At 44.9% G+C, this 24,608-nt stretch overlaps 2 protein-coding genes across 3 annotated transcripts in view; one reads left to right on the forward strand and one right to left on the reverse strand.

Annotated features, from left to right (window-relative positions):
- Positions 1 to 1,198: 1,198 nt before the first annotated feature.
- On the reverse strand, positions 1,199 to 8,762 carry OAZ1 (ornithine decarboxylase antizyme 1). Its single transcript, XM_078670072.1, is given in 6 exon segments — positions 1,199 to 1,622; positions 4,609 to 4,694; positions 4,933 to 5,105; positions 5,529 to 5,615; positions 5,617 to 5,674; positions 8,578 to 8,762. Coding segments are annotated over 6 exon segments (648 nt in total). The 5' UTR covers positions 8,691 to 8,762; the 3' UTR covers positions 1,199 to 1,491.
- Positions 8,763 to 9,026: 264 nt separating this feature from the next.
- Positions 9,027 to 24,608, forward strand: part of JSRP1 (junctional sarcoplasmic reticulum protein 1) — a 176,753-nt gene continuing 161,171 nt past the window's right edge. The window contains exon 1 of one of the 2 annotated variants that reach the window (XM_078670985.1): positions 9,027 to 9,161. In XM_078670985.1, the coding sequence (XP_078527111.1) occupies positions 9,090 to 9,161 (72 nt within the window). In that variant the 5' untranslated portion in view covers positions 9,027 to 9,089. The remainder of the gene's footprint in view (positions 9,162 to 24,608) is intronic. The other variant, XM_078670987.1, reaches the window with a different exon arrangement.

The following is a 24,608-nucleotide window of genomic DNA, read 5'->3' on the forward strand; positions in this document are numbered from 1 at the left end:
GGGACTACTCACATCTGTCTCCTAGAGGAGCAGAAAGACTGGCGTTATTGGGGGTGGGCATTGGCATGCCCATGCTGGGCAGCCCAGACCCCTAGAATTTTTTGTAAGTAATCCCTTATGCCTATTGGGCTTTCTGCCCCCCCCCACCCCGAGGCAGATAAGGGACTGGCACTTTTGTGAGGCATTTGCATGCCCATTCTGGGCAGCCACCACACCTACGTATTAAGACCATCTGGTGCCAGGGAGCAGATCGGGGGCTGTTGCCCCCATATACTTTGGGGGGGGGGGTCTTGAGTTTGGGGGTGGGGGCATTGGGATGCCCATCCTGGGCAGCCCCACCCCCCTGCCCTATAACAAAATCATCCCTGGTGTCCAGGGGGCAGAAAGACTGGAAAAATCTATGGTGGCGCAAAGGCCCTTGCTCAAGGGGCCACTCCCACCTCCCTGGTGCTAGTGGGTGGGTCACTGCGCGGGGGATCACCCTCCTGAGGTAATCCCCAATACGGGATCAATTAGGGAAGGGTACCACTGGAGAGGGGCCAACACCTCTCCCATGTGTTTAGGTACTTGGGGAGGGGGGGGGGGGGGGGGTCTTTTCATGACAGTGTGCGACTGTCATTACAACAAAACCCCTAACTGGCCTTGGGAGGTTGTGGGAAGCTCTTCCCCGCCTCACCTCCAAAGGCAATAAAATGGAAAATCCCTGTCTGCAGCAGAGGTATTTTCTGTGCCTGTACTCATGACGGAACCATTACGTCATGAGCACAAGAGAACTGGTGCTCATGACAGAACAATTCCGTCAGGAGCACCTAAAGGGTTAATAGCAGAGGAACCCCTGGAGGAATGGAAAAAAAAAGTGTAAGGAAAAGTGGAATAATGAGTACAAAGGGGAAGAGTTGAAAACAAGTGGATAAAATACACATGAGCTTAAAGTGAGGATGCAGGAGAACAAAGAAAACAAGGGATGAATAACGAGTGATAAGTGTTTCAGAAAGATTGGTTTCCATTGCTCACTCTTCTGGAGCTAGTGCACTGCGGTGTAAAAAAAAAAAACAACTTTACTATGAAGATCTCGTATTCTTAAACTAGAGTTGAAAGAAGCACATCTGTCACCATAGTCTTTACATATGTAAAGACCCTTTAAGAACCATAGTGTTATCTTTTGAAGTGCAAACATTATAACAGCAAAATAAAAAAGTAAAATATAAACCTTTATTTAGAATCAAAGCAAATATTTCTGCATCAAACACAATATTAAACATCAAGAAATATACTACCAATTTGGAGTGAGCATTTATTCGTACAATCACAACATGGAGACAAAAATAATCAGATGATACGCTTTGAAATTCTCAACATCCCCCGGTAAGTGTATACTCTGCTCTCGTAACATCACTCATCGACAACAAATGTAATAGATGTTGACAAAATTTCCACAATTTCATCTTCACAAATGACAACAGGAAAGCTCTAAAAGATGCGAAGACTATTCTAATCTTCTTCCGAAGAGTCTCTTTCAAAGGTGTACGCCATGAAGCAAGCATCTGGTCTCTTGGGGACAAGGGGATGACCGGGTCTCACAATCTCAAAGCCCAAAAAGCTGAAGGTACGAAGCAGTGCAGCTGGAAAATAAAAATTTACAACATCACTAAAGATATTCCATAACTCCTCATTCTTAGTCAGCCATAGCCTCGTGGTGGTGTGAGAATCTAGGCGGAGGGTTGCATGGGAGGTCATAGTGACCGAATGCGCATTTCCTATAGGTAATTGTGTTGATTAAACAGGTCTGCTGTATGGTCAAAAACAAGGTGCAAAGCCACAGTACAGTCTAGAAGACTTAAAGACGTGGAAGATTTGCAGGTTTCAAAACAAAAGAACCAGCACTGTATCCCACAGAATATCTCATAGCCAATCTTAAGCAGTGTGGCAGAATTAATGTACCATCAGGAAAAGCGTGCTGGCTTACCAGCATGCTGGCCAACAGCCAAATTTGACAGGCTCCCTATGATGGGCTCTTTGGCGGAGATCTTTTATTTGGTGCTGTGTGGGTGAGGGGCCTACGTGTATAGATGTAAGGAGTGAAGGTCAGTGGACCAATCAGGTTGGAAGCCCTACTGATTAAAATTATCTTCTCTTGGTACTTCAATTCGTTTTAACTTACCTTGGTCCACTGACCTGCACTCCTTACATCTACACATTTTAGGCCCCTCAACGCACCAAACTGCTAATTGAAATAAAAGATCTAAGCCAAAGAGCCCGTCAGGTATTGCAGCACCGACCTGATGAGCACTCCCTCAGAAGCCTGGTACCCAGCCGGGTGGGTGAGGGCCCTAATTCCAAAAAGAGGAACTGAACTTCATGTTCCCACTGTAATCAGTAAGGACTTAGGACCACCTAGTCGCCTGTCCCCAGACCGTTAGGAACTGCACACCTCCTGGAATGGTTTATATTTTGGCATCTATGCTGGACCTCAGAAAAAAGCCCAGTCGCTCTGAGTTGCAATAGCCAATTTTACCATGTGGCACCAGCCCACTGCCTTTGTCTAATGAAAAGTAGATTGCTCCCGAGACAAGGGGCTTGAATTGGCTAAAAATGTGTTTTAGTCCATGGACAGCCTTGGCAAGGGGCAAACGAACAATTAGAGGGCACAGTAAAGAAATAGGAGGGACCCACCTAGACTTTCCAATGCAACAAGGGTAAATTGATCTTTTAACTCCTACCAACCTAAAGTCAACTCCCCTTTGTCACAATTTCCACCGAAGACAATTTAATCCTGTAGACCATGGTGGTAAAACCAAGTTTAGTAAATGTATTATGAACTGTGCTCTCATTCCAGCCACAAAAGGAGAACTTGGCTAACAAAGTAATCCAAACACCAAAAAGTGTGCTCTGCCTAAATCAACTTGCTTGTCTAGCTTTGATCGAGTTCAATCCTTTATTCACCGTAATGTAGCCATGTACTATACAAGCAAGTTGATTTAGGCAGCACACCTTTTGGTGTTTGGATCTACCGCACTATGGTTCTGCAACAATCACGTTCACTTTGTGTGGCAGATTACTAGGCAACAGGCAGTGAGAATAGGACAATCCATATTTGGCACTACACCTACATTGTTCAGATACGCAAATGGAGAGCATCTCACTAAGAAATTGAACTGGTTTGGGGCCCTAGCAAGATGGTTACATTTTTACTGCAAGCATATGACAAAGAAAAAGAACCTGCAGTGGAAAAGTCGAAAGACAAACTATTACTTTGTCAAGACAAACAGTGCAAATAAGCTGCTGCATAGCTCTGTGGGAGTGCATTTTTGAGAAACTGAGTGCATGTATGGTCGCATGTGCAAACCTAGGGAATGAAACAAGCATTTTTTGGTCTTGCCACAAGAGATCTTTAGCAAACAGAAAACCAGGACATTTTGCAGCTGCAAAACATGACATTTGGGGGTTAAAAAAAGCAGTCAATATTTTTGCAACAACCAATGTAATGTGTCTGTTGCAAAAATAAGTTGGTCCATCCAGCAAATTAGGTGTGCACAAGCAAGTATGAGAAGCCTGGAACATGTGATTGCTTCCCATATACATTGAAGAACTTGTGTTTTGGAATTTATGAAATGACGGTAGCAAAATTCTAAATGGTCTCATGACCAATCCCAACCCGGGTATGTACAGAAACATGTTTCTGTATTTTTCCCTTCATTTAGTCTAAAATATCCAAACCAGTACTGAATACTGAAGTTACATGTTTCAATAAAAGCACCCACTTAAAATAAATTGTGAAATACAGGTTGGTTTGTTGGCATATTTGATACAGAACGAAATCCTGGTACACGCAATTCATTTTTCTGCCCTATTCTTTCAGGCCCCGCGGGTTAACTCGTGCAGTCATGGCACCAGGCAAGGTCTCAGCAGAGAACACCTATACAGCTCTGTTCAGCCTGGATAAAAGTTAGTGTGTAGTGTCCTAGAGGCGGGGGGCGGTCGTAGAATGGATTTGTTGGAGTAGTGGGGGGAGGGGAGTAGAGTTCACTGGCACAGTTGAGCGGCACGGAACAAGTTGAGTTAGTGGTGTGGATTGGATTGAGTGGGGAGAAGCGGGTGGGTTACATTGGTTTGGATGTGGTGGATTAGAGCAGTGTTTGGAGTGGAGGATTAGAGCTGGGTGGATTGGGGTGGGAATGGATTGAATTGGGGTGGGGATGGATTGAATGTGGGTGGGCTGTATTGAAGTGGGGCAGACTTTTTGAATTGGAGTGGGGGAGACTGAGTGGGAAAGATTGCACGAGGCAGTAAAGAGCCAAGTAAGTCAAATGAGAAGTGCATACTCGACCCTAAAAACAATTGCTGGGCACTGAATGTCAGTTTAAATCCCTTGAAAATTGAGGGCATTAACTGCTGCATTGAATACTAGCTCCAGAGGTGTAAGTGGGTGGGATGTTAATGTTATGAGTAAATATATTCATTAATCCTTGAAAACGTTCTAGGAATTACTTATTTCAGAGAAATTTCTTAAATATTTTCTATACACTAACAGCAGTTTAGACTACATTTCATAGGTGATGGTTGCAGCTCCGATTTGGCCAGTGCTTTTTTGCACTTCAATACACTTACCCCTGTCATCTCTGTTTTTGTGGAAACAAATGAAAACGTGGTCAACTTGAAGTTGTTCTTCAGCAAATTCAAGCAGTACCGCAAAGCTAAAGGAAGCAAAAGGGGAGCCAAATTAGAAGTTTAAATGTAGACTGATCACGGACTAGATCTGTAAAAGCAGTCAACACTTGCGCAATTTAATTTACAGACACATCGTCTCAAGTTTGAAAACAGGCATATCAGGAAATCGACAAGAAGACTACATGGTAAGGGATAAGAAGGACAAAACAAAGGCATAAACAAACCAGATCCTAAAAGAAAATCCGAAGCATAAGAGGTGCATACCTATCTTTACTTCCTTCAGGGAGAGCACCCGTTGGTATCTCAATGTAGAGGTTGTTTTTATTCAGAACTGCTCTCCAGTTCACAAGTTTGGCTTCCGTAAGTTTGGACTGGACGTTAAGGATTCGTGTCCTATTGTTTGAAGTAAGTTCCTCTGTTACGTTCAGCCGATTATCCTTTTGAAAAAATAAAAACTTCACATGCATCTTTCCGCTCTGATTCTACCAATTAATTTTTTTTAACTAATACAATTTGAGGATTCAAATCTTGATTTAAAGTGACTTACACAAAGACACTTATTTTCAACATAAGCACTTTAAGAGTCAACAATGCACTACCGGTAAGCAAAGCGGGGTTGTTAAAGTTAACAAAACATCCCATAACATCATAACCATATCGCCTGAAAGGAAATGGTGCAAACATTCCATGCACCGCCATGTTTGGACAGAAAACAAAAGCACATGTCTCGTTAAAACAAAGCACGACACAACGGCTTCTAAAGAAAAGTGGAGACCTCGAAAACTGCAGAAATCACTACACAAATGCAGAAAACATTAGAAGCGTGGGAGTAAAATTCGTCATTCAATGGTAATACTCACTGAATAAAATAGATTAGCTGCAAGATTGTGATCCCACTGACTATTCCCTCGCCCACCTGGGATCTTCAGGGGTGGGTGAGGGACATCAGGAGCACCACCGAGGCCCCGGACCCAGGTTACTACTGCAATTGATGGACACCATGGAACTGTGGGAGGAAAAGAGCAATTAGAACACATGGCAACGTAATTCAGAATTAACACAAACATTTACTTGGTCCAGAACCCCGACGCCCTGGCTGTTCAAACATCCGGTACAAGTGTGTCTAGAGCCAAGTTTCAAATAAGCACGGGGGGGGGCTATTTCAATATAGGGAAGGGCATCCATCTACCACAGTGATTTACTCTGGGAATGAAAACAAAGTTGAAAACGGTAATGCCAATTGACTATACATGGACACCCTCTGGACTGCCACAGTGCACAGCGATGTGCACAACAGCCTGATCTGACCATGGTGACATATTCCGGAGGTGTACACAAACAGCAATAGGTGTGTCAAGAATAACCTGTGCTAAATGTTCCCAGGTGAGCGCCTTGATACCGCAGCCTGCATATTAAAATCTGGACATTATGTAAATGTGCCTGATCTGGCACCCGCCCAGTTTCTGCTCACGGCTTGCACTGTACCAGGAGTTGTGCAGCCCAGGCCCCTCCCATGCACCATCTCACCCTGCAGGCGTGCTGCTGCTCCGTTGCGTCATCTCAGCAGATGCAGCAAGCGAAGCCCTTGGGGAAATTTCCACAATCAACCAGCAGCCATTTACAGATCTAGTTTATACACAGCCACGCAAGGCCACCATTTTGACGCTTTTAATCTGGTCAAAGGTTTATACTAATTTTAAAAAGTAGTATGTGCAGAACCACCGGACTTCTGCGCAGGTCTAGTGCCAGTATAAAAATGAGACTACTGGCTGCTTAGCAACGGAGGGACATATGGGTGCTGTTTAATTGAAGCATTTAGCATTTAGCCCCAAAAATTAGCATGAGCTCAGATTACAAAAAATGGAAAACTTACAAAAAATACACTGCCATTGGAAACTTGATTTTAATACGTCTATTTGACATTAAAAGTAGATTGGCGAGGACGGGGTCACTCAAAATAATGAGGCTGGTATCGGTAATCCGATTACGAGAAAGCTTTGTGCAGTTGGTTTCATAATACGTTCCATCCGTTTTCCAGGAACCGTGACGCCAAGAAATCCCCCAGGGCGCTAATGCACAATGTAAATTTCAAAAATCACATTAGATGAACCATGGCTACGCCAAACCTCAAATATTCATGGGCAAATCACGGCTCAACGGTATCAGAAATACTCTTGAAGGCGCACTGCGTGCTCTTGGGCACATTTTTGCTTGCAGTTTTATATAGGCTGGATTCGACCTAAAAGTACTGAAAAGTCTGTACCTGAGCGCCAGTTACAATACACAGCCATTCATTTTGTGCACGCACAGGTAGATTAAGTGATTTGCCCAGAATCACAGGAGGATGCAGACTCGATCCCGGTATTGCCAACGTACACAGCTCTGACCGTCACGCCACACCGCTCGTGCTTTTCCTTTGGTGGCTAGGCTCCGATCAAATACACGCCAATGGGGCTTTCAGGTCTCCAAACACAAGAGCCCATCAGTTGCTCCAACCCAATGGCCTGAGAACTGTATACCCACACCTCCTGCACACCCCATGGGAATCCTTTCCATGCACCGAATTAGGGGCGGTTTTTTCTGGGAGATGAGGGGGGAAAACTATTTTAGCAAATTACTGGCAAGGGTGTGCTGGTCACCCAGTCCCCAAGTATCCTATAAAAAATACCTCTATTCTAGCTGGATTTTGGGGGGGGGCAGCTTTCGTTCTAATAAACAAAATGCCCTACTTGTAGCATGCTCCGCCCCTTTCCGGCCTTCTCTCCAGGTTGCCCCACCCTCCTATGAGTTCTGTCGTCGCTTGCCTTGTTTACGCTCTGCATCTCCCTCTATTGTACGTTACTGTTACCCTGCGACCAGGCTTTATCAATAAACAGGGGGTACCCACATCAATCCACATATTGTTAGTTTGCCCACCTCCCCCGCATTTCTAGGCACCGCCCAGATTGTCATGGCGCATTAAAGCGACCCGAGGTTGCCTGAAGGGCAATTGGAATAGCATTCACAACTAGACTAAATGTAGATTACAACTTGCTCTTTGAGTCGATAATGGGCTGTGCGCTAAAAATGTCTGCAGTGTACATGGATTGCTACATTAAATCAAACAGGGTTTCTTGGGGAGGGGATCCTATCCTTTCAGCCCCACAAAACAAAAATGCAGTTACCTTAAAGCAGAATAAATAAAGTACGAAGAACTGCGATAAAGATTAAACGACCTCAAAAAGAGACGGATGCAGTATTTGGAAAATGCACTTTTAATTTTATTGGCAACAAGCAATAAATAAACTTCCAGTTAAGGAAATAAACGATAAATAGATTGAATTCACACAAATAATCGTCCATCTGATGCACCAGGGATGTTCACTAGGGTCTATAAAAAAGGGTAAGCAAATGCGGATATCTGCGGGGAAGTATATAGAGAGGTTCCCTTTTTCTGTTCTCGAAAGAATCGAGGGCCTTCCAGAAGGTTCTGCAAGCGGAAGATCCAGGAACTGAAAGAAAACATTAGCAAGCACCAGGGCACAGTGCCAAGTTGGAAAATCGCCGACATTCACATGAGGTCAACAAGTACAGAACCCTTCTTTTATCAGTGATCCCCCTAGCCTTCAACTGCATTTCTTGCACCAAGATGGATTTGTAAACATTGCTAAAATCCTCAATAAGGATTAAAAAAAATGGGCAAACGGTAAATATTTGAAAAAATACCCCCATCTTCATACCTAGCATAAAATAGCTATCATGAGAACCAGTCAATTGGATGGCCTAAGCAGGCACCCTTACATGGGTGGCCTCCTCCCAATAAAGCTGGGATGCCAATGACGAGAAAAAAAAAATCCAAGGGGGGCTCTGTCACTTGATGCCCGGTAGGCTGAGGCCTAACAGGCCGGGTGCGAAAGGCGGCGAGCCTACCTGTCACTACTGGTACTGATAATACTCATGACGGGCATCGTTCGTTTATGTCCTTCCTTTTCTCTGGCAAAGCAATGGCTATTGAGTATCCGCTGGAGAGAGGATTTCACCATCCGGCCTCTCTGGTTTAAAACCAGGAACCTCTTGCTCCCTCCCCTCGCAGACTCAAAATGGCGGATGACGAACGCAGCAGTCCCTCTTATATATAAGCTTTCCGGTCCCGCCCCCTCGTCCCCGCCTCTCCTTGTGACGTTGGAGAAAGAAAAAAAAATCGTCAAGTCACAAATTGCTGCTGAGGGTGAAAGTGCTCGTGCACTGTGACGTGGCGCGCGGGCGAGAGGAGGCGGCGACGATGGGCGCAAGGACTTGTCCCTCTGAAAGCCCATGTTAGGGTCAGGCAAGACGTCAATACTGTATGCTATTCAATATCTACAGTTGAATGGAGATTTTACATGAAAGGACGGCGTGCCTGACCTGTGACGTGACTGGAGCTTCAGTTGTTTAGTCAGCCAATGGGCGGGGCCTCCGAAAACGGATTGCAACCTCCACTGCTTAAAGAAGTGAAATGCAATAGCCATCTTAAGGTAAGGCGGGTTTACTATTATTTGCCACAGGTACCAGGTTTAGTTTTTAGTTTGCTTATGTATGACATTTTCACGGTTTTAGCGTGCGTATGTGTGACATTTCAAGCTTTAACGTGTAACACTTTGAGTGACACTTTATCTGAAGTAAAATAAAGCAGTACTTCCTTGCATCTTCTTCACTTCACCTCCCCCAAGCACAACTCACCCATTCACCTGCCAGCACTGCATTTCCTTTTGATTTCGCCTTGGCAGAATTCTGAATGCTGTGTACCTCTTCCACATTTTTTTGTTGTTGCAAATTTTATATAGCGCAAATTCGACCCAAAGGTATTGGAGCGATTTACATGAGCACCAGTTAAATTACACAAGAACACATTAGGCACAGGGAGATTGAGTGATTTACCTAGAATCACAGTATGTTGAGCCGATGCAGAGACTTGAACCTGGTTCCCCAGAGCCGGCCACTCTGGCCGTTACACCACACCCTTTGCGTAGTGAGCACATCCAGCCACTGCATGAGTTTTAGGGCTACGCACGCACTCGTACAGCCAGGCGCAGCCGGCAAGATAAATAAAGGTGCCTGAGAAATACAATCAAGACAACATTTCTCTGCCTAAACAATATATTGAAAGTGCTAATCGTCACTAATACAGGAATATATGTACATGAAAATTGGCCTACTGAAATACAGTACACAGGTGGGTTTGGGACAGAATTTATCACATTTATTCAATATATTGCAAAGGATACAAATATTTGAAAATACAATTATGCTAAACACAAAATAACCCAAGCGCAACCTAACAACTCCCGCTCACTATCATTCAAACAAACCAATGCATACCCATACATACACAGACGTCCAAAAAACTAAGGGTTCACAACATTCTACATGCTAATATATACAAATAATCAAAGACCCCCTTTGATCCTAAACAGTTAATGACACTGTATGAGTCCACAGAGATCAAATAAGTGGGAAAAATAATGTGTTCAATGTTATTCCATAATTGAAGAAACGTAGTTGACACAAGTCATCAAATGAAAGAATCAAATTCTTCATGATATGAAAGGGGGGACCAAGTAAACGTAAGACTTCCAGCGCGATGCGCGTTTTGGTGTGTGACCCCGATGTGGTTCTCACCTTCTTCAGGGGGCAATGTAACAAGACAAGCACAGTGTTCCAGCCAAGGGCGAACTAAGTCCACCAATAAATCTGAAGGGATGAATAAATATGAATCAAAACCGAAGTCAAGGGAAACACCGAGGCCCTGGGTCACGAGTATGGAATGCTTGATTCAGCAAGGGAAACCACTGGGCCCGGTGCAAAAGACAGATACGGAACAACGGGCAATCCCAGGACCTGGCCTGGGCCCCTCACGCCGCCCCGGGGGACACAAATGTCTGTTTTACACCAATGAGATTGACTTTGGATATAAACTCTCGAGTGGGGTCTGCAAATCGACCCGAAGAAAACCGAAGCCATAAAAGCGGCAGCCATTCCTCGCAATCCCTCCGAGGTCCGCAGTTTTATGGGGATGGCCAACTACTGCAGTAGGTTTTTTCCAAATCTGATCACAAACATGAGAGCGCAACCCTTCAAACAAAAGGGACAGACTGGGTTAAGATACCTAACAACAGAAGAAGGTCCCTCTTGTGTATCCTTTCTTTGTTTGTTTATTTATCATTACCTCACTGGGACGTACAATCAACACTATCCTTTTACCAACCACACTGTGAGACCTGTTTATTGGAATGATATCCGTTTTTTTTATTAAAAATTGTGATACAAATAATCTCATCTGCAGTATAAAATCTCATAAAGCCATTTCAAACTATGTTACAGTATATTTAATCGAAAAAGATTTCAGTATAGGGTCCATCAGTATTGCATATAGAACAACCAATTATATTTTTGCTGTATTTCTGCCGTATTTTCCTATATTTTTACATCACTCATAGCTATACCTGCAATTGTTATTTCATATATGTAATGAGATAAAACATATTTTATCCAACAAATTCAACACATGTAAATACCCTACTGAGATTTAGAAAACAATGTGACAAATATGTCTAAAAATGATCACATTTCGATGTGGCATTTTGTTGCACTGAATCGAGCCCATCTATCAGTAGAGGGTTACCGCTCGCTGTGCACCAGCGCAAATGTGTTGAACTATAATATAATAAGGACCTGCAGCCACTCTTTAAATAAATAAATTGTTGCGCTTGATCTCGTCTGGAGGAGGCAGACGGGAGTCCTGCAAAATGGCGGCCGCATCGCGGACACAGCGGACCTGAGCCGGCAGGGGTGCATAATCCCAGAGAAAGTGCTGAACTGTCTCTCTGGGCTCCCCAAAGGCGGACTTTGCAGTGCGGCGAAGCTGCACTCACGGACCCGAGCAGTGGGGGGAAGTTCTGCGGACACGCGACCTCCGCAAAATGGCGGGCGGCACCTTGCTCGAAATGGCGTCCGCCTGCTGAAGGATCCCCAGAATCTCCCCACGGCCCCCCATTGGTATACTGATTCCGAGTGAGGAGCAGGCTAAGGTGTGATGGCAGCACAGAAACCTTGCCCATTCTAAGACTGGCACAGAGAGGCTGCATAGCACGGAGTTCGCGACCGCACCCTCTCCACCCACTACAGATGAGCGATTCCAGGCGGCCGATGGGGGGCAGCTGCAGGCGTGAATGAGTCAATGGAGCTGGGGAGCCACAGTGATACCCGCACATCCTTCTCCACCAGAAGACCATTTGGGAATGCCTGACTTTAACATGGCCGCCGGGGCCTATGCCTGATACTTTGAATGTGGCACTACTCCTGGGGCTGCTCTCCCTTTACAGCTCTGAGCAGTGAGAAGCGGTGAAAGCGGAGGTGGGGACAGCGGACCTTGCTCCCCGTACGGTGGTTCTACCCTCTGAGGCGTCTGGGCTGAGGCTCACATGAGGTTCCCAGAGAACAGCTCTGCTTTCTGATGGTGCCAGGGTGAAACGAATAAAAGCAGCGATGCTACGCCTAGCATGCCAAGCCTGACACTCTTATAGTGTCCCGCAGTCACCTTTGGGTGCTCTCCGATACCGTCACCCCACACAGTGATCGCTCCTGAAATACTGCCTGTACCTGCCTAAAATGACAGCTGCAACAAACCCTCCTGCGTCTCTACTGACCGTATCTCACTCCTACCCCTACCCCTCCCCTCTCTACTCTTCTCCACTTTCCTGCTACTGACCTTTGCCCTCACCTGTCTTGGCCCTTTGTCCCCACCCTGTTTATCTGTGAATTTTCTCTCGTCAATTGAGATCTAGCTATTTTGTCTTGACGCCCAATGGAGCTACCTCGTTCTGCTATAGGGGAGACAGTTTGGGGATTCCCTCCTTGGACGTCACCTACCCAGTCGGTCTTTAGACAGACTTCCTTTTGTCTCTCCTGTCATCTCTTCCCGCATCCTCCCTCTATTTATGTCTCTCCTTCTCTCCTCTCTCAATGTATTGAGACTGAACTATTTTGTCTGATGCCCGATGGAGCTACCTGGTTTAGCTATAGGGGACAAAAGGGGGTGGTGATGAACGGAGCATCCAAATCAATCAAACACTCACACCCAGTCAAAAGATCTGGGTTTAATCCATCACCGTTCTTTAGCCCACTCTGCCACCCCAGTTCAGACATGGCTATATGCAAATCAGTCTGACCCTGTGCCTCATGGTAACAGTCCAGCCCGAACTGCAAAGCCATGTCTTCCCTGGACTGGAAACAAGCTTCCGAAGACCGGTTTCTGGCATTCCAGCCGCCTTCAGCCCGGCTTGCTTGAATCCAGTGGCAAAGTGAGCAAGGGACTCACGTCTGAGCATACCCTGCCACACTTATGGCGGCCCAAAGCTGTACAAAAGGGGGTGGTGATGGACGGAGCATCCAAATCAATCAAACACTCACACCCAGTCAAAAGATCTGGGTTTAATCCATCACGTTCTTTAGCCCACTCTGCCACCCCAGTTCAGACATGGCTATATGCAAACCAGTCTGACCCTGTGCCTCATGGGAACAGTCCAGCCCGAACTGCCAAGCCATGTCTTCCCTGGACTGGAAACAAGCTTCCGAGGACCGGTTTCTGGCATTCCAGCCGTCTTCAGCCCGGCTTGCTTGAATCCAGTGGCAAAGTGAGCAAGGGACTCACGTCTGAGCATACCCTGCCACACTTATGGCGGCCAAAAGCGGGGAAAAAAAGGGGGTGGTGATGGACGGAGCATCCAAATCAATCAAACACTCACACCCAGTCAAAAGATCTGGGTTTAATCCATCACCGTTCTTTAGCCCACTCTGCCACCCCAGTTCAGACATGGCTATATGCAAATTCCCTCCTTGGACGTCACCTACCCAGTCTGTCTTTAGACAGACTTCCTTTCGTCTCTCCTGTCGTCTTTTCCCGCATCCTCCCTCTATTTATGTCTCTCCTTCTCTCCTCTCTCAATGTATTGAGACTGAACTATTTTGTCTGATGCCCGATGGAGCTACCTGGTTTAGCTATAGGAGAGATGGGCCGTGGATTCCCTCCTTGGTCGTCACCTACCCAGTCGGTCTTTAGACAGACTTCCTTTTGTCTCTCCTTGTTGTCTCTTCCCTTATCCTCCCTTTCTCACCTCCCCTGCCCCCTCCACTACTTTTCTCTCTCCTTTCTCCCCTCTCCTAATGTATTGCCTATTTTTTGATGTATTGTATAATTGTTGATCTTTTTCTGTTACATTGTTGATTCTCATGTAAAGCGCTCTGATACCTTCGTGTCTAGCCAGGGCTATATAAAACTCTTTAAATAAATAAACCCCACCTTCTTCAAGACAAAATATTAAAATCTTTGATGTTCTCTCTATAAACAGAAACATATTTTGAGTGCAAGAATGAATTTGAATCGGTTATATTTACAAAAAACCAAGCTCAGTTGCATCCATACTATTATCATATCCCTTATCCTTCCATTTATACACTCTTAACATTTAATTGTTTTCATACTCATATCAGATTAACTAAATCCATCAAATCTTAAAGAATAAGTAGTAAAATAATTTTTCAAATGAACTTCGTCCCTAAAATCTTTAAGGTAAAGCAATGGATTTATAATTTACATGATAGGATCTGTTTGTATTTGCCTCTTCAATTTACTATATTTTATCTGAAAGTTGATGCTGTTGGGCAATGCTGTCTCAATCAGATGCTTTCATAGAGTGGACCCGACATTTTATCTGCCATTAGATTTTGCTTCACCTATATGGCTCATCAAGAAGGCTTTACAGTCTTGCCTATTCTTTTCCTTCCAGTAGTTAGATTATCACTTCATTCACTTACTGTTGATTTCTCTACAGATGCCAGATTCTCGCCCCAGGTTTCGGAACCAACAGAGAGGACATTACCAAAATCTGGATCAACCTCAGAAATATGTTCAAACCAGGAGTCAACAATATTGGAGAAACTGAATAACATACAGATCTTCTAATTATCTACAGAGGCTACTGACCCTACAACAAAGAATCTCCTCGCCAAAGGCCTGTCTTTCGTTCAGTCCAGTACCATCAATAGATTTGAACTTGGACCTGTTCGCTTTCTTTTGTAGAATCAGATAAAAACATTCTTTATGACTCGTAAAACCTATCCAGAATTTAACAACTTGGGGCTCAAACACCAACTTAGATCAGCTAGGACCAGAAGTAAAGATTTTTGAAAAGGCTGTTATCTCTAAAAAAACAACAAGCCATGAGATTTGTTCCCAGACCTCCATATAACATGCCCAAGGAGGAAAACTCAGCCCTCAAACAACTTAAGCAAAATGGCAATATCACTATAAAACCACCCTGTGATAAAGGAGGGGGCATTGTTGTCTTTAACACTTCACAATATATAACTAAAATAGGAGAAATGTTGGGATCCCCACAACATTGCAAAAAGATCAAAGGTGACCCGTAAGTCAAACTGAAAATAAATATTTTCAGTCTGGTAGAACAAGCTAACTCTGAAGGGGTGCTCTGTAACAAGGAGGCTGTGTTCCTCACTCCTTCCCATACCTGTATACCTATATTATATGGAGTACCCAAGACACATACAGACACACGCAACCCACCGCTAAGACGTATAGTTCAACCATAGTGGCAGCTACTGAACCCCTTTCTAAATACATTGATATTTTCCTAAAACCTATTGTACACAAACTTCAGTCCTATCTAAAAGATACAGGCTTCTTTATTTCCAAAATAGAGGGTCTTCCTTTCAATGACTGTTGATTTTCTGGTAACTATGGATCTGGAGGCCCTTTATACAAATATCGATAGGGCTGGGTAGGGTGGGGGTTGACAGACGATCACAAGGGAAAATAAAATAATTAGTATTCCCTCGTGGTCATCTGCCGAAACCCCCCCCCCACCACCACCACCACCACCATGATTAACGCTCCTACCTGCACAGGCCGCGGCTGAGGTAAAGACTCCTCTGCTATTCGTAAAAAAACGTGAGGTGTTCGGGATTTTTTTCACTTAACACCCACAACAAGGGCCTGAATGAACACACACTCCATGGGAAAATGTGCTATAAGGATGCTGGCTGATTGGTTTTTAGATCAAGGTGATTTATCTACCTGACCAGCTTCAATTAGCCTTTTTTGGTTGTCTGTAAGTATTGCATTTACCTCTGTACTTGGACCCTAATAGGTGGTTCTTTTTCTATATATATATCTGGGTCATCCTATATTCGTTTACTTATGTGGACCTTGTGAGGTTTCCATGCTTCACCCTTATTATTCACATCGCTTTGGACTTCTTGAACCATCAAACTTGATGCAGCTCTCCATTCGAATATGGTCCTCATGCTATTGTTGCTTTTAGACCGGGTAAGGTGTACCTTCGGAATCCTCCCTCTGTCAGCATGCCGGGATATTTAGGACTATGCCACCCACCATGCTGCCTGTTAGCGGCTCTCTATGTGGTTTGTGGCGGCGGCCACACTCTTGAACTGTGGTCAACCTTGTGTATTTGACTCTCAAGCAAGCATTCACGGGTAAGGATCTTTCGCGCAGGTGTGCCTTATTGTTTCTCCCGGTCCCCCATAGGAGCCGTGAGTTCTTTGTCCCATCAGGTTAAAGCTATGAGGGACTCCCACCATCTTGCCCAGACAGATACTCCCTTTTCTGACGGATTCTGTTTACATCCAGTTTAGGCTGATGGAAACCTGGCTCTTATATTTACTTCATTGCGTTACTGTGAGTCATGTACCTTTCGGTCCCCTCCCTTTAGAGCCGGTTGCTCTTCATTTTATCAGAAATATGTGAAGGGATATCCTTACCGGACCCATTCCATTTTTAGACAAACTAACCCTACATCCGACTCAGGGTGATGGGAACCCGAACAGTATATTTACTTCATTCTTTTGTTGGGCTGTCGTGTATCTTTAAGACTTCTATATACCACTTTTTTGTGGTGTTTGAATATGCCTTTTTCCAATTTTTCTTTGCAGAAGGTCCTTTATGGCATCATGGTTCGATTTATCTTACTAACAATTTGACGTCTACATGTAAAAGAATTGACGGATGCCAAGCAGTGCCTTTCTCTTATTCTTTCACGCTGCTCTTTTCAAGCACGTGTTTTGTGATATTCTCAAGGTATTTTTTTTGTCTTCTGAGACTTTATTTATCCTATTCAACCTCAAGGGTCCCTCTTGTAACCCTGAGGGTTTGGTATGGAATCCTCTATTCAATGTTGTACTCCTATTTCTACCAGGATATTCGCCAGACAAGGGAGACGGATCTGCTCCCTGGTCTATCCCCTTTATATATCTTTGAAGGTATTCCTGCCTTGCATCATTGAGCGACATTCTAGGAGCCAGGTACCAGCTCTGTTTTAAGCAACATACCCCTATTTCTACGTATTGACACACAGCTGAGAAGGGATGATCTATACTTACACTCGGGTGCACCCTAGATATTCGGACGCACAGAGGACCACTTTTAGTCACTGGAGTTTTTGGGGTCTCTCTGAACGGATCTCTTCTCCCCTTGTTCTTTCTTTCTCCATTTATACTTCCCATTAGTTAAAATATGGGGATATAAGATAATTACAGGTATTTCTGTGTTCTGTACAACGCACCGACCTTTTTAAACTTAGTTCGAGGATTTGTCCTCTCACCACAGGAGCACATGTATGTGTACATATACATAACCCCTTCCCTGCGCGCGTCGGCCAACGGCCGTCGCTAGCACTACCTCGGTAGTGCTGTGCACGTCCGTTGGCTGACGCGGCCCTGCCCACTTGTTCAAACCGCCACGTAATTCGCGCCACGGTTAAGCGGATAAACTAAGTAGATTTATTTATAGACGGATTATCTCAATTTTAGAGACACCAGTGATGTACAGCCCCCCATTTGTTGCCCGATTTGTTTATTCTTTAAAGCGCCCTGAGGAAGCCGTAACCATATCTACACGTCTCCATCGAAATGTTTGTTGGCGCAGGTCCAATGAACAAGACACAATGACAATAATGCTTCAAATGGCACAATAATCAAGTGTAAAAAAGAAATTACTTGAAGGACATACGCATGTAAAGGAACTGCATTTAGAAAGATATTGTACTGCTATTGTTCTCCCATGTGCTAATTTATCAATACAATTTGTCTTTAATATTAGGTTTGTTCCATTTCTCTTGTTCATGTGGTTGGTTGCAGGTTTGAGTGTAGAGCACGGTTTGAATGAATGTGTGGAGTATTGGGCATATTCATTTGAGTATTAGTGGGGCATTTTTTTGATTGGTTAGGGCGCCTTTCACCAATGAACTTTAGTATTATTGTCATGTTAAGTATTGTGATGTGTATAGATATATTTGTATTTTTTATATGACGGCAGGCATAATAAATTATCTATATATTTTTTGCTATTATAAAATCATGTTTGATATCTGATTACTCAATAGTCCTGGCGCCTAGATACACACACATTATGACTCCGTGGATGATGAGGTAAGCATCCCCTAAATAGGGCGAGATACTCCGCCAAAGGGAAAAACATTGTTTCAGGCAGTTTGTTTTGGTTCTTAGATACATATAGTTTTTTCCCCTGAATCTCTGCCTATGCATCAACCCATGGGTCCCCTATTTTGATTTATCCAGGGGGTCAGAAACACTCCTGTGGTGGCAGACTGGAAACGTTCCGTCAGCCAACACACCATGGGACTAGTAAAGTTTAAAGGGGCACTTTTAAGGTGCCCTCTGGGTGCATGTCATAATAAATCTAGTACTGGCATCAGTACAGATTTAAGACAAGTTGTTTGAAAACAAACACCAGTATTTTCAGTGACACCATCAACTAGCTGGGTAACTCGTGATGACCAGTGCCCAGTACATGTCTTAAGATGACTTTCATGAGCACTTGCAATATCTAGTAATAGCGCCAGGCATAGCAGGGGCATATCTGCTCTTTCAGATATGTCCTCACATACACTATGAGGCACCCTGCCTTAGGGCTCGAAGGTTTGTATACCGGTGACTTACATAGTTCACATGCAATTCACTTTGGCATAGCACAGGGTGCGTGAGCCATGTCATGTTTTCAGAATGGTTTGCACCATTCCACGCAGCCTGCTCTGGTAGTCTGCATGTAATTTGAGTGGGTCCCTTAGGGTGGCGTAAGACATACTGCAGCCCTTTGGGACCCTCTTTAGTACCCATGCTCTAGGTACCAAGGGTGCAATGTACTAGGGACTTATAGGGTTGCTAAAGTACCTGCCAATGGCTTACAATTAGACCATAACATTTTTTAGGGGAAAGAGCACTGAAGTCAGGTTAGCAGGCCTCAATGCACTATCAGAGATGAAAGCCAGCATCTAGTAGTCAAAAATGGAGCAATACATCGGGGGACAACTGCAACAACATTCCAGTTTCCTACAACGTAGAACTTGCACTTTCACATCTGATTTTATTGTGTGTTGCATTTGTATACTCTATTTTACTAAGTTTATATTGCGTTTCATAATGTGTTTGCCCATAACATATACAATCAAATGGTTCTGAAATTAAAAAAAATATGCTTACATAACTCTGAAAACATAAAGAGACGATGGACGGAGCAATGAAAATTTTCAGACATTCACACCATGTCACAGATCTGGGTTGAATCCATCATCATTCTTTAGCTCACTTTGCCACCTCAGTTGAGACCCAGCTCTATGCCAATAAGTCTTGATCCTGTGCCTCATGGGAACAGTCCAGCCCGAACTGCCAAGCCAGGTCTTCTTGAACCGGAAAAGAGCATCCTGGGACCGGTTTCTGGGTAACACCCTTCATCAGCCAGGCTAGCTTGACTCCAGTGGCAAAGTGAGCAAGGGAAGCATGCTTGGAATTCCCTGCCAACTTAGGGCGAACAAAGCAAACACAAGGAGACGATGGATGGAGCGCTGAAACTTTTCAGACGCTCACCCCCAGTCACAGATCTGGGTTGAATCCACCATTATTCTTAGCTCACTTCGTCACTTCAGTTCAGACCCAGCTATATTCAAATCAGACCCTGGCCGCATGGGAACAGTCTACCCCGAACTGCCAAGCAAGGTCTTCCCTGAACCGGGAACATGTTTCCTGTGACCGATTTCTGGGTAACATCCTTCATCATCCAGGCTAGCTTGACTCCAGTGGCAAAGTAAGCAAGGGACCCACGCCTGGGCATACCCTGCCAACTTATGGCGAACAAAGAAAACACAAGGAGATGATGGACGTAGCGCTGAAACTTTTCTGACACTCACCCCCAGTCACAGATCTGGGTTGAATCCATCATCATTCTTTAGCCTGGCAGATGAAGGGTGTTACCCAGAAACCGGTCTCAGGATCCTTGTTTTCGGTTCAGGGAAGACCGCTCTAGGCGTCTTCCACATTAATATTCACCTATTGGTTAAATATGTATCTTTCCTCCAAAAGTCTGTTCCAGGCCATGCCATTTATAGGGAGCATTACTGGAATTTTGAAATCTGTGTCATTGATCCTGGTACAGCTACCGACAGACCTTCCTCTCACCGTCATAATTGACATCTCTGGAAGATAATTTTCAACTAATACCCCAAGCAGCATCTTCCTCTGAGGAAACCAGAGAAAAAGTCCCTGAAATGAATCCAATGTTTGGGGAAATTTAAAGTCGATAAGTATCATTGCTCATTGACAAGTCCGTAAAGTTTATCACCCAGTTCTACTGAGAAATCCTGTGCAATATCCAGCAGCAGGTGGAAGAAGAAAGAGACATCCATCAACAACATATCAATAAGCATGTGTCTGGTTTCTTCCGGCACTTTAACCACTATTCCAATGTCCAAGAGACAGTCTGAGAACACATCAGATCTTTGTGGTCTTGAAAACCCAACATGCAATCCAATGCATTCTGTGTATGCTAAAAAAGGATTTTCAGGTTAAATGAAACCCAGACATGTTCGATACTTGACCTTGGATGTTTAATCAGCTTATATTGAAAGAATGTGTCAGATTCATGACTTTTGACCCCCACCACTACAAATGTTTAAGCTTTTGCGATATTTCAAGAAGAAATTTGGGAAATTGTTTGTCACATATTGTGAGAAGTTGGCCTGATGTGCAGTGTTCACTATTCTAGTGATCACTATATATCAGTCCAAACAACCCTTATTGATGATTGGTTGTAAGTCAACCTTATAGACCAGCTATCCTAGTAGCATGGATACGAGCAGTCTAAGGCTAAGACTCTAGAGGGCGTGTTAAGCCAGCTGTTTTACCATCACATTACCCCTTGAACACCCAGTGAAAGGACACCACACAAGTTGTTATGAAAATAAACAGTGTATTTATTTATAACAAGACTACCCTGGCTCTTTATGAGACAGGGAGCTAAGCACACAACAAAACTCTTACGAAAATACTTAAGTTAGCACGTTATACACAAATGCCCGAGGGGCACGAAAAACCATATACTCTAAAAGTGGAATGCGAATTACTAGCAGGTAAGTAACAGTTCTAATAGGCTTTGGAATCGCTAGGACTGGACTAGGGAATCGTTAGATTACTACTAGGAGGCCCAGGGGACTCGGGTGCAGAGTGTGCACTCTCACGCGGGATGCGGGACAAAGTCTATGGAAGCTAGAATTCACAAAGTTAGTGTTCACGGGCGAACCCGACCTGGTAGGGAGAAAACGACAGTGGATCCTGACCCTTGGATAGTGAGGCTATGCTGGGACACCGAAGTGCCGAAGTTACCTAGCCCAGGGGCTGCAGCTGCATAGGTCTGAAAAGACGTCGGGGATCTCGTTGCCGGACCAGGAGCCTGGAAGGAAGAAGTTGCTGGCAGGCGACCAGTGAGGGAAAGTTCGATGGATCCAAGCCTGGATCAAGGAAGAAGAAAACCTGAAAGCAGAGGGGACCAAGTTCTTGAATCACTAGCCAGTGATTAAGTGGGCACCAGGATGGCACCGGGCGAAGTCACCGCAGTCAGGTGAGTGGGCGCTGCTGGGCTCTGCAGTCTCTCGGACCAGGAGGCGTTGTCGGCGACCAGGATGGAGGTGCGAGCTGTCCCACGAAGGTTCTTGCTGTCGACGTCGCTGGACCCAGGATTGGGCAACAAGTCTTGGCAAATGCAAGGCCCACGCGGTGGACCTAAAATGGCGTCTTGAGTGGACCAGGAGGGTCCGGGGTGCTCCTCTTCGGGAAGGGAGCAAGGGCCAGTCTGGAGCAACCAGACCAGCAGCAGAAATGTCGTCGGGCGTCGTCAGGAAGGCCACAAGCCAGCGGGCTAGTAGCCAAACAACGCGGTGAGCAGTAAAAAGCAGAAGGGCCCCACGCAGGTCGTGGAGATGCTGGGGGGCTGCTCTTCGGTGCTGGAGCTGCTCAGGGTGGGGGCTTCTCGGACCCCAAAGCACTCACCAGGAATTCACTCGGCGGGCTTGCTGGAAAGAAGTCGTGCAGTCTTGAAGATGGCCGGTCCCTCGAGGTCTCGTCACACCCACGAATCTCAGCGTGACTGATGATGTAGGTAGAGGTCAGAGGTGCCAGGGAAGCCGGTTCTCGTCGAGCTGGGCAGTCGGATTCCGGAGGAAGGACGTGCAGCAGACCGCAGTGTTCTTTAAGATGGTGCCTGCGGATGCAGGGTGACTACTCCTTAGTCACAAGGGAGAAATCTTAGGAAGAAGTCTTGAGTTCCTTTCGTGGAAAGTAGTTTCAGGATTCAAAGATGATCTGATTTGGAAGGGGGCCAGTCTCTACCTTTATCTTGGACAAGGGGGCTGGCACGCGATTAGGTCCTGCCCTATGGGTGGGACCAGGAGGGGGGTGGTTACACCCACTTCCTTGGCGGGCTTTCCCCAGGCCAGGGGCTGGAGTGCCCCTGGAACTGGTTTCAGCCGGCCTATGCACAGTGAGCACCGGGGTGCCACTTGCAGTCACCTTCCTCTAAAGCCCTGCCTACCTACAATACACAAAACCCTGTCTGGGACGGTGCTGGCACCGCCCCTGGCAGGAAACCCTTTGTCCTTATCTCCTGCCCTGGGAGGACTCCCAGCAGCAGGAGGGCAGACTTGTGTCTCGGTGGCAGCATCCATTTTGTGGATGCTAAGGCTCTGTCTGACTTTTAACCGGGTTATAGGTTACATGCATGTCGTGTCCCTCTAGAAGGGTGGAATGCTAACCCCGTCGCCAGAATTGGCGAGGGGTTAGTATTCCAATTCGTATGACACCTTACTCGACATGTTTTGATAAAGCGATACCAGAGTTGGCATTTAACCGCGAGGATTATAATGCACTTAAGAGTATATGGTATGCGATATCATGGAAACGGCTAAGGGATGGATCCCGAAAGCCGCAGACAGGCTCAGCTCATGCCAGAGCACCATCTCACACGATTCCAAGCACTCTGCCTTCAGGATTGTTAAGGCCTGCCATAGGAGTGACTGATAGGAGATCTGTGTGTCCATTTTAGGGTTAGATATAGGTATACTATATCTAAAGCAAAGGGTGAGTACACCACCTTGCCCCAGCTGTCGTGCAGCCAGTTGTGTCAGTTTTAGTTAGTCAATCCAGGGGTGGCACAATACATGCTTCAGCCCCTGGGAGACTTCTGGGTGCACCTCAGCCCTGGGTACAGGGACTTGGCGAGGGCCCAGTGCCAATTCAGTACCTGAGTACAATTTGGATAGAGAGAACAGCTAGGCTGTGGGTCTGATTAGCAGGCCCACAGCCAGGGAAAGTCGTAAACCAGTGCAGCAAAAAGCAAAAATCTGGGTGATCATAGGATTGCAGACCCTACTCTCCTACACATATTTAACTGTTCGAACTAAAGTGACATTGCAGTATTGGGAAAGAAGGAGCACAAAGAAACACCATTCATCGTTTGTTGTGCTCTTGCAGACGCCATTCCGACCCTCAAGAGTGGGCAGCCTTCTCTCAAATTTGTGCTGAAATTCTATGGACACAAATTCTAGGCTCAAGTTGGGCGGCATTGTAAGACTTTGTGGCCTTACCGATGTGATGTTAACAAATTCATTTGGTTTTGCATGCAAATCTTTTACCTTCGGCCGCCACTTCTAGACTCAACTGTCAAGGATGATTTGTAAAAGAAAATTTCAGGACTGAAACGTTATTGCCATGATGAAAGAGAAAAACAGGGTTGGAACCTCCGTCATTGATGAACTACATGTAGAGTTTTTCTCACCCTCCAACTCTCCCACAAATAAGTCACCAGGCTTTACTTGTGGCATCATCCTCCCACAAAATACAAACATAAACAGCTTTGCCAAAACTTCTAATTATCATAGACACTCACTACAAATACCAAACATATTCTTTCCTAACCACCAGACTTTGAGTCAGTACTGGTAGAGTTAACACATTCCCTTTAGCACCTCTTAAAGCAGTTGTGTTCTTTGCAGCTAGAATTTTTAATATTGAAAAAACATTTAACCATATCTTGCCGATGCTAAGAGACCCGCACTGCCTGCCGTTAAAAGCCATAATGAAAGTCAAGATTGAGTGCATTGCTTAGAAAGCAATGTATCTAAAGAATTTCAGGAGGTTAGGGGTACACAGAAATAAGTAATCAGTTCATCACAAACTCAAAATTGTTCTTTTTCACAATCAGCTTCTTCACTCTGGAAAATATCCTATCGGATTTGAGAACCATCTCTCCTCTCCTTCAGGGAACATTTAAAGTCAAACCTTTTAAGACGACAGCTATATTTTGTGTGGTCTTCCTTGTACATTGTCCCATCCTTGCCTACAGTAATCTACTTTCTTGATCATTTCTTCTAATGTTATGTTCATTATGACCCCCGTAAAGGCAGTAATACCAACGTATTAAAGCAGTTTAATATAAACAGTTAAATAAACCTCATTTCCAGTTAGGAAATCAGTCAGCTGATAGATCTGGCAAGGAGTTTAAAATCCAAATTTCGCATCATGTCTATAAATATGGTTGGCCAGGG

The sequence above is a fragment of the Lissotriton helveticus genome, chromosome 12 (assembly GCF_964261635.1).
Source record: "Lissotriton helveticus chromosome 12, aLisHel1.1, whole genome shotgun sequence".
NCBI lineage: Eukaryota > Metazoa > Chordata > Amphibia > Caudata > Salamandridae > Lissotriton > Lissotriton helveticus.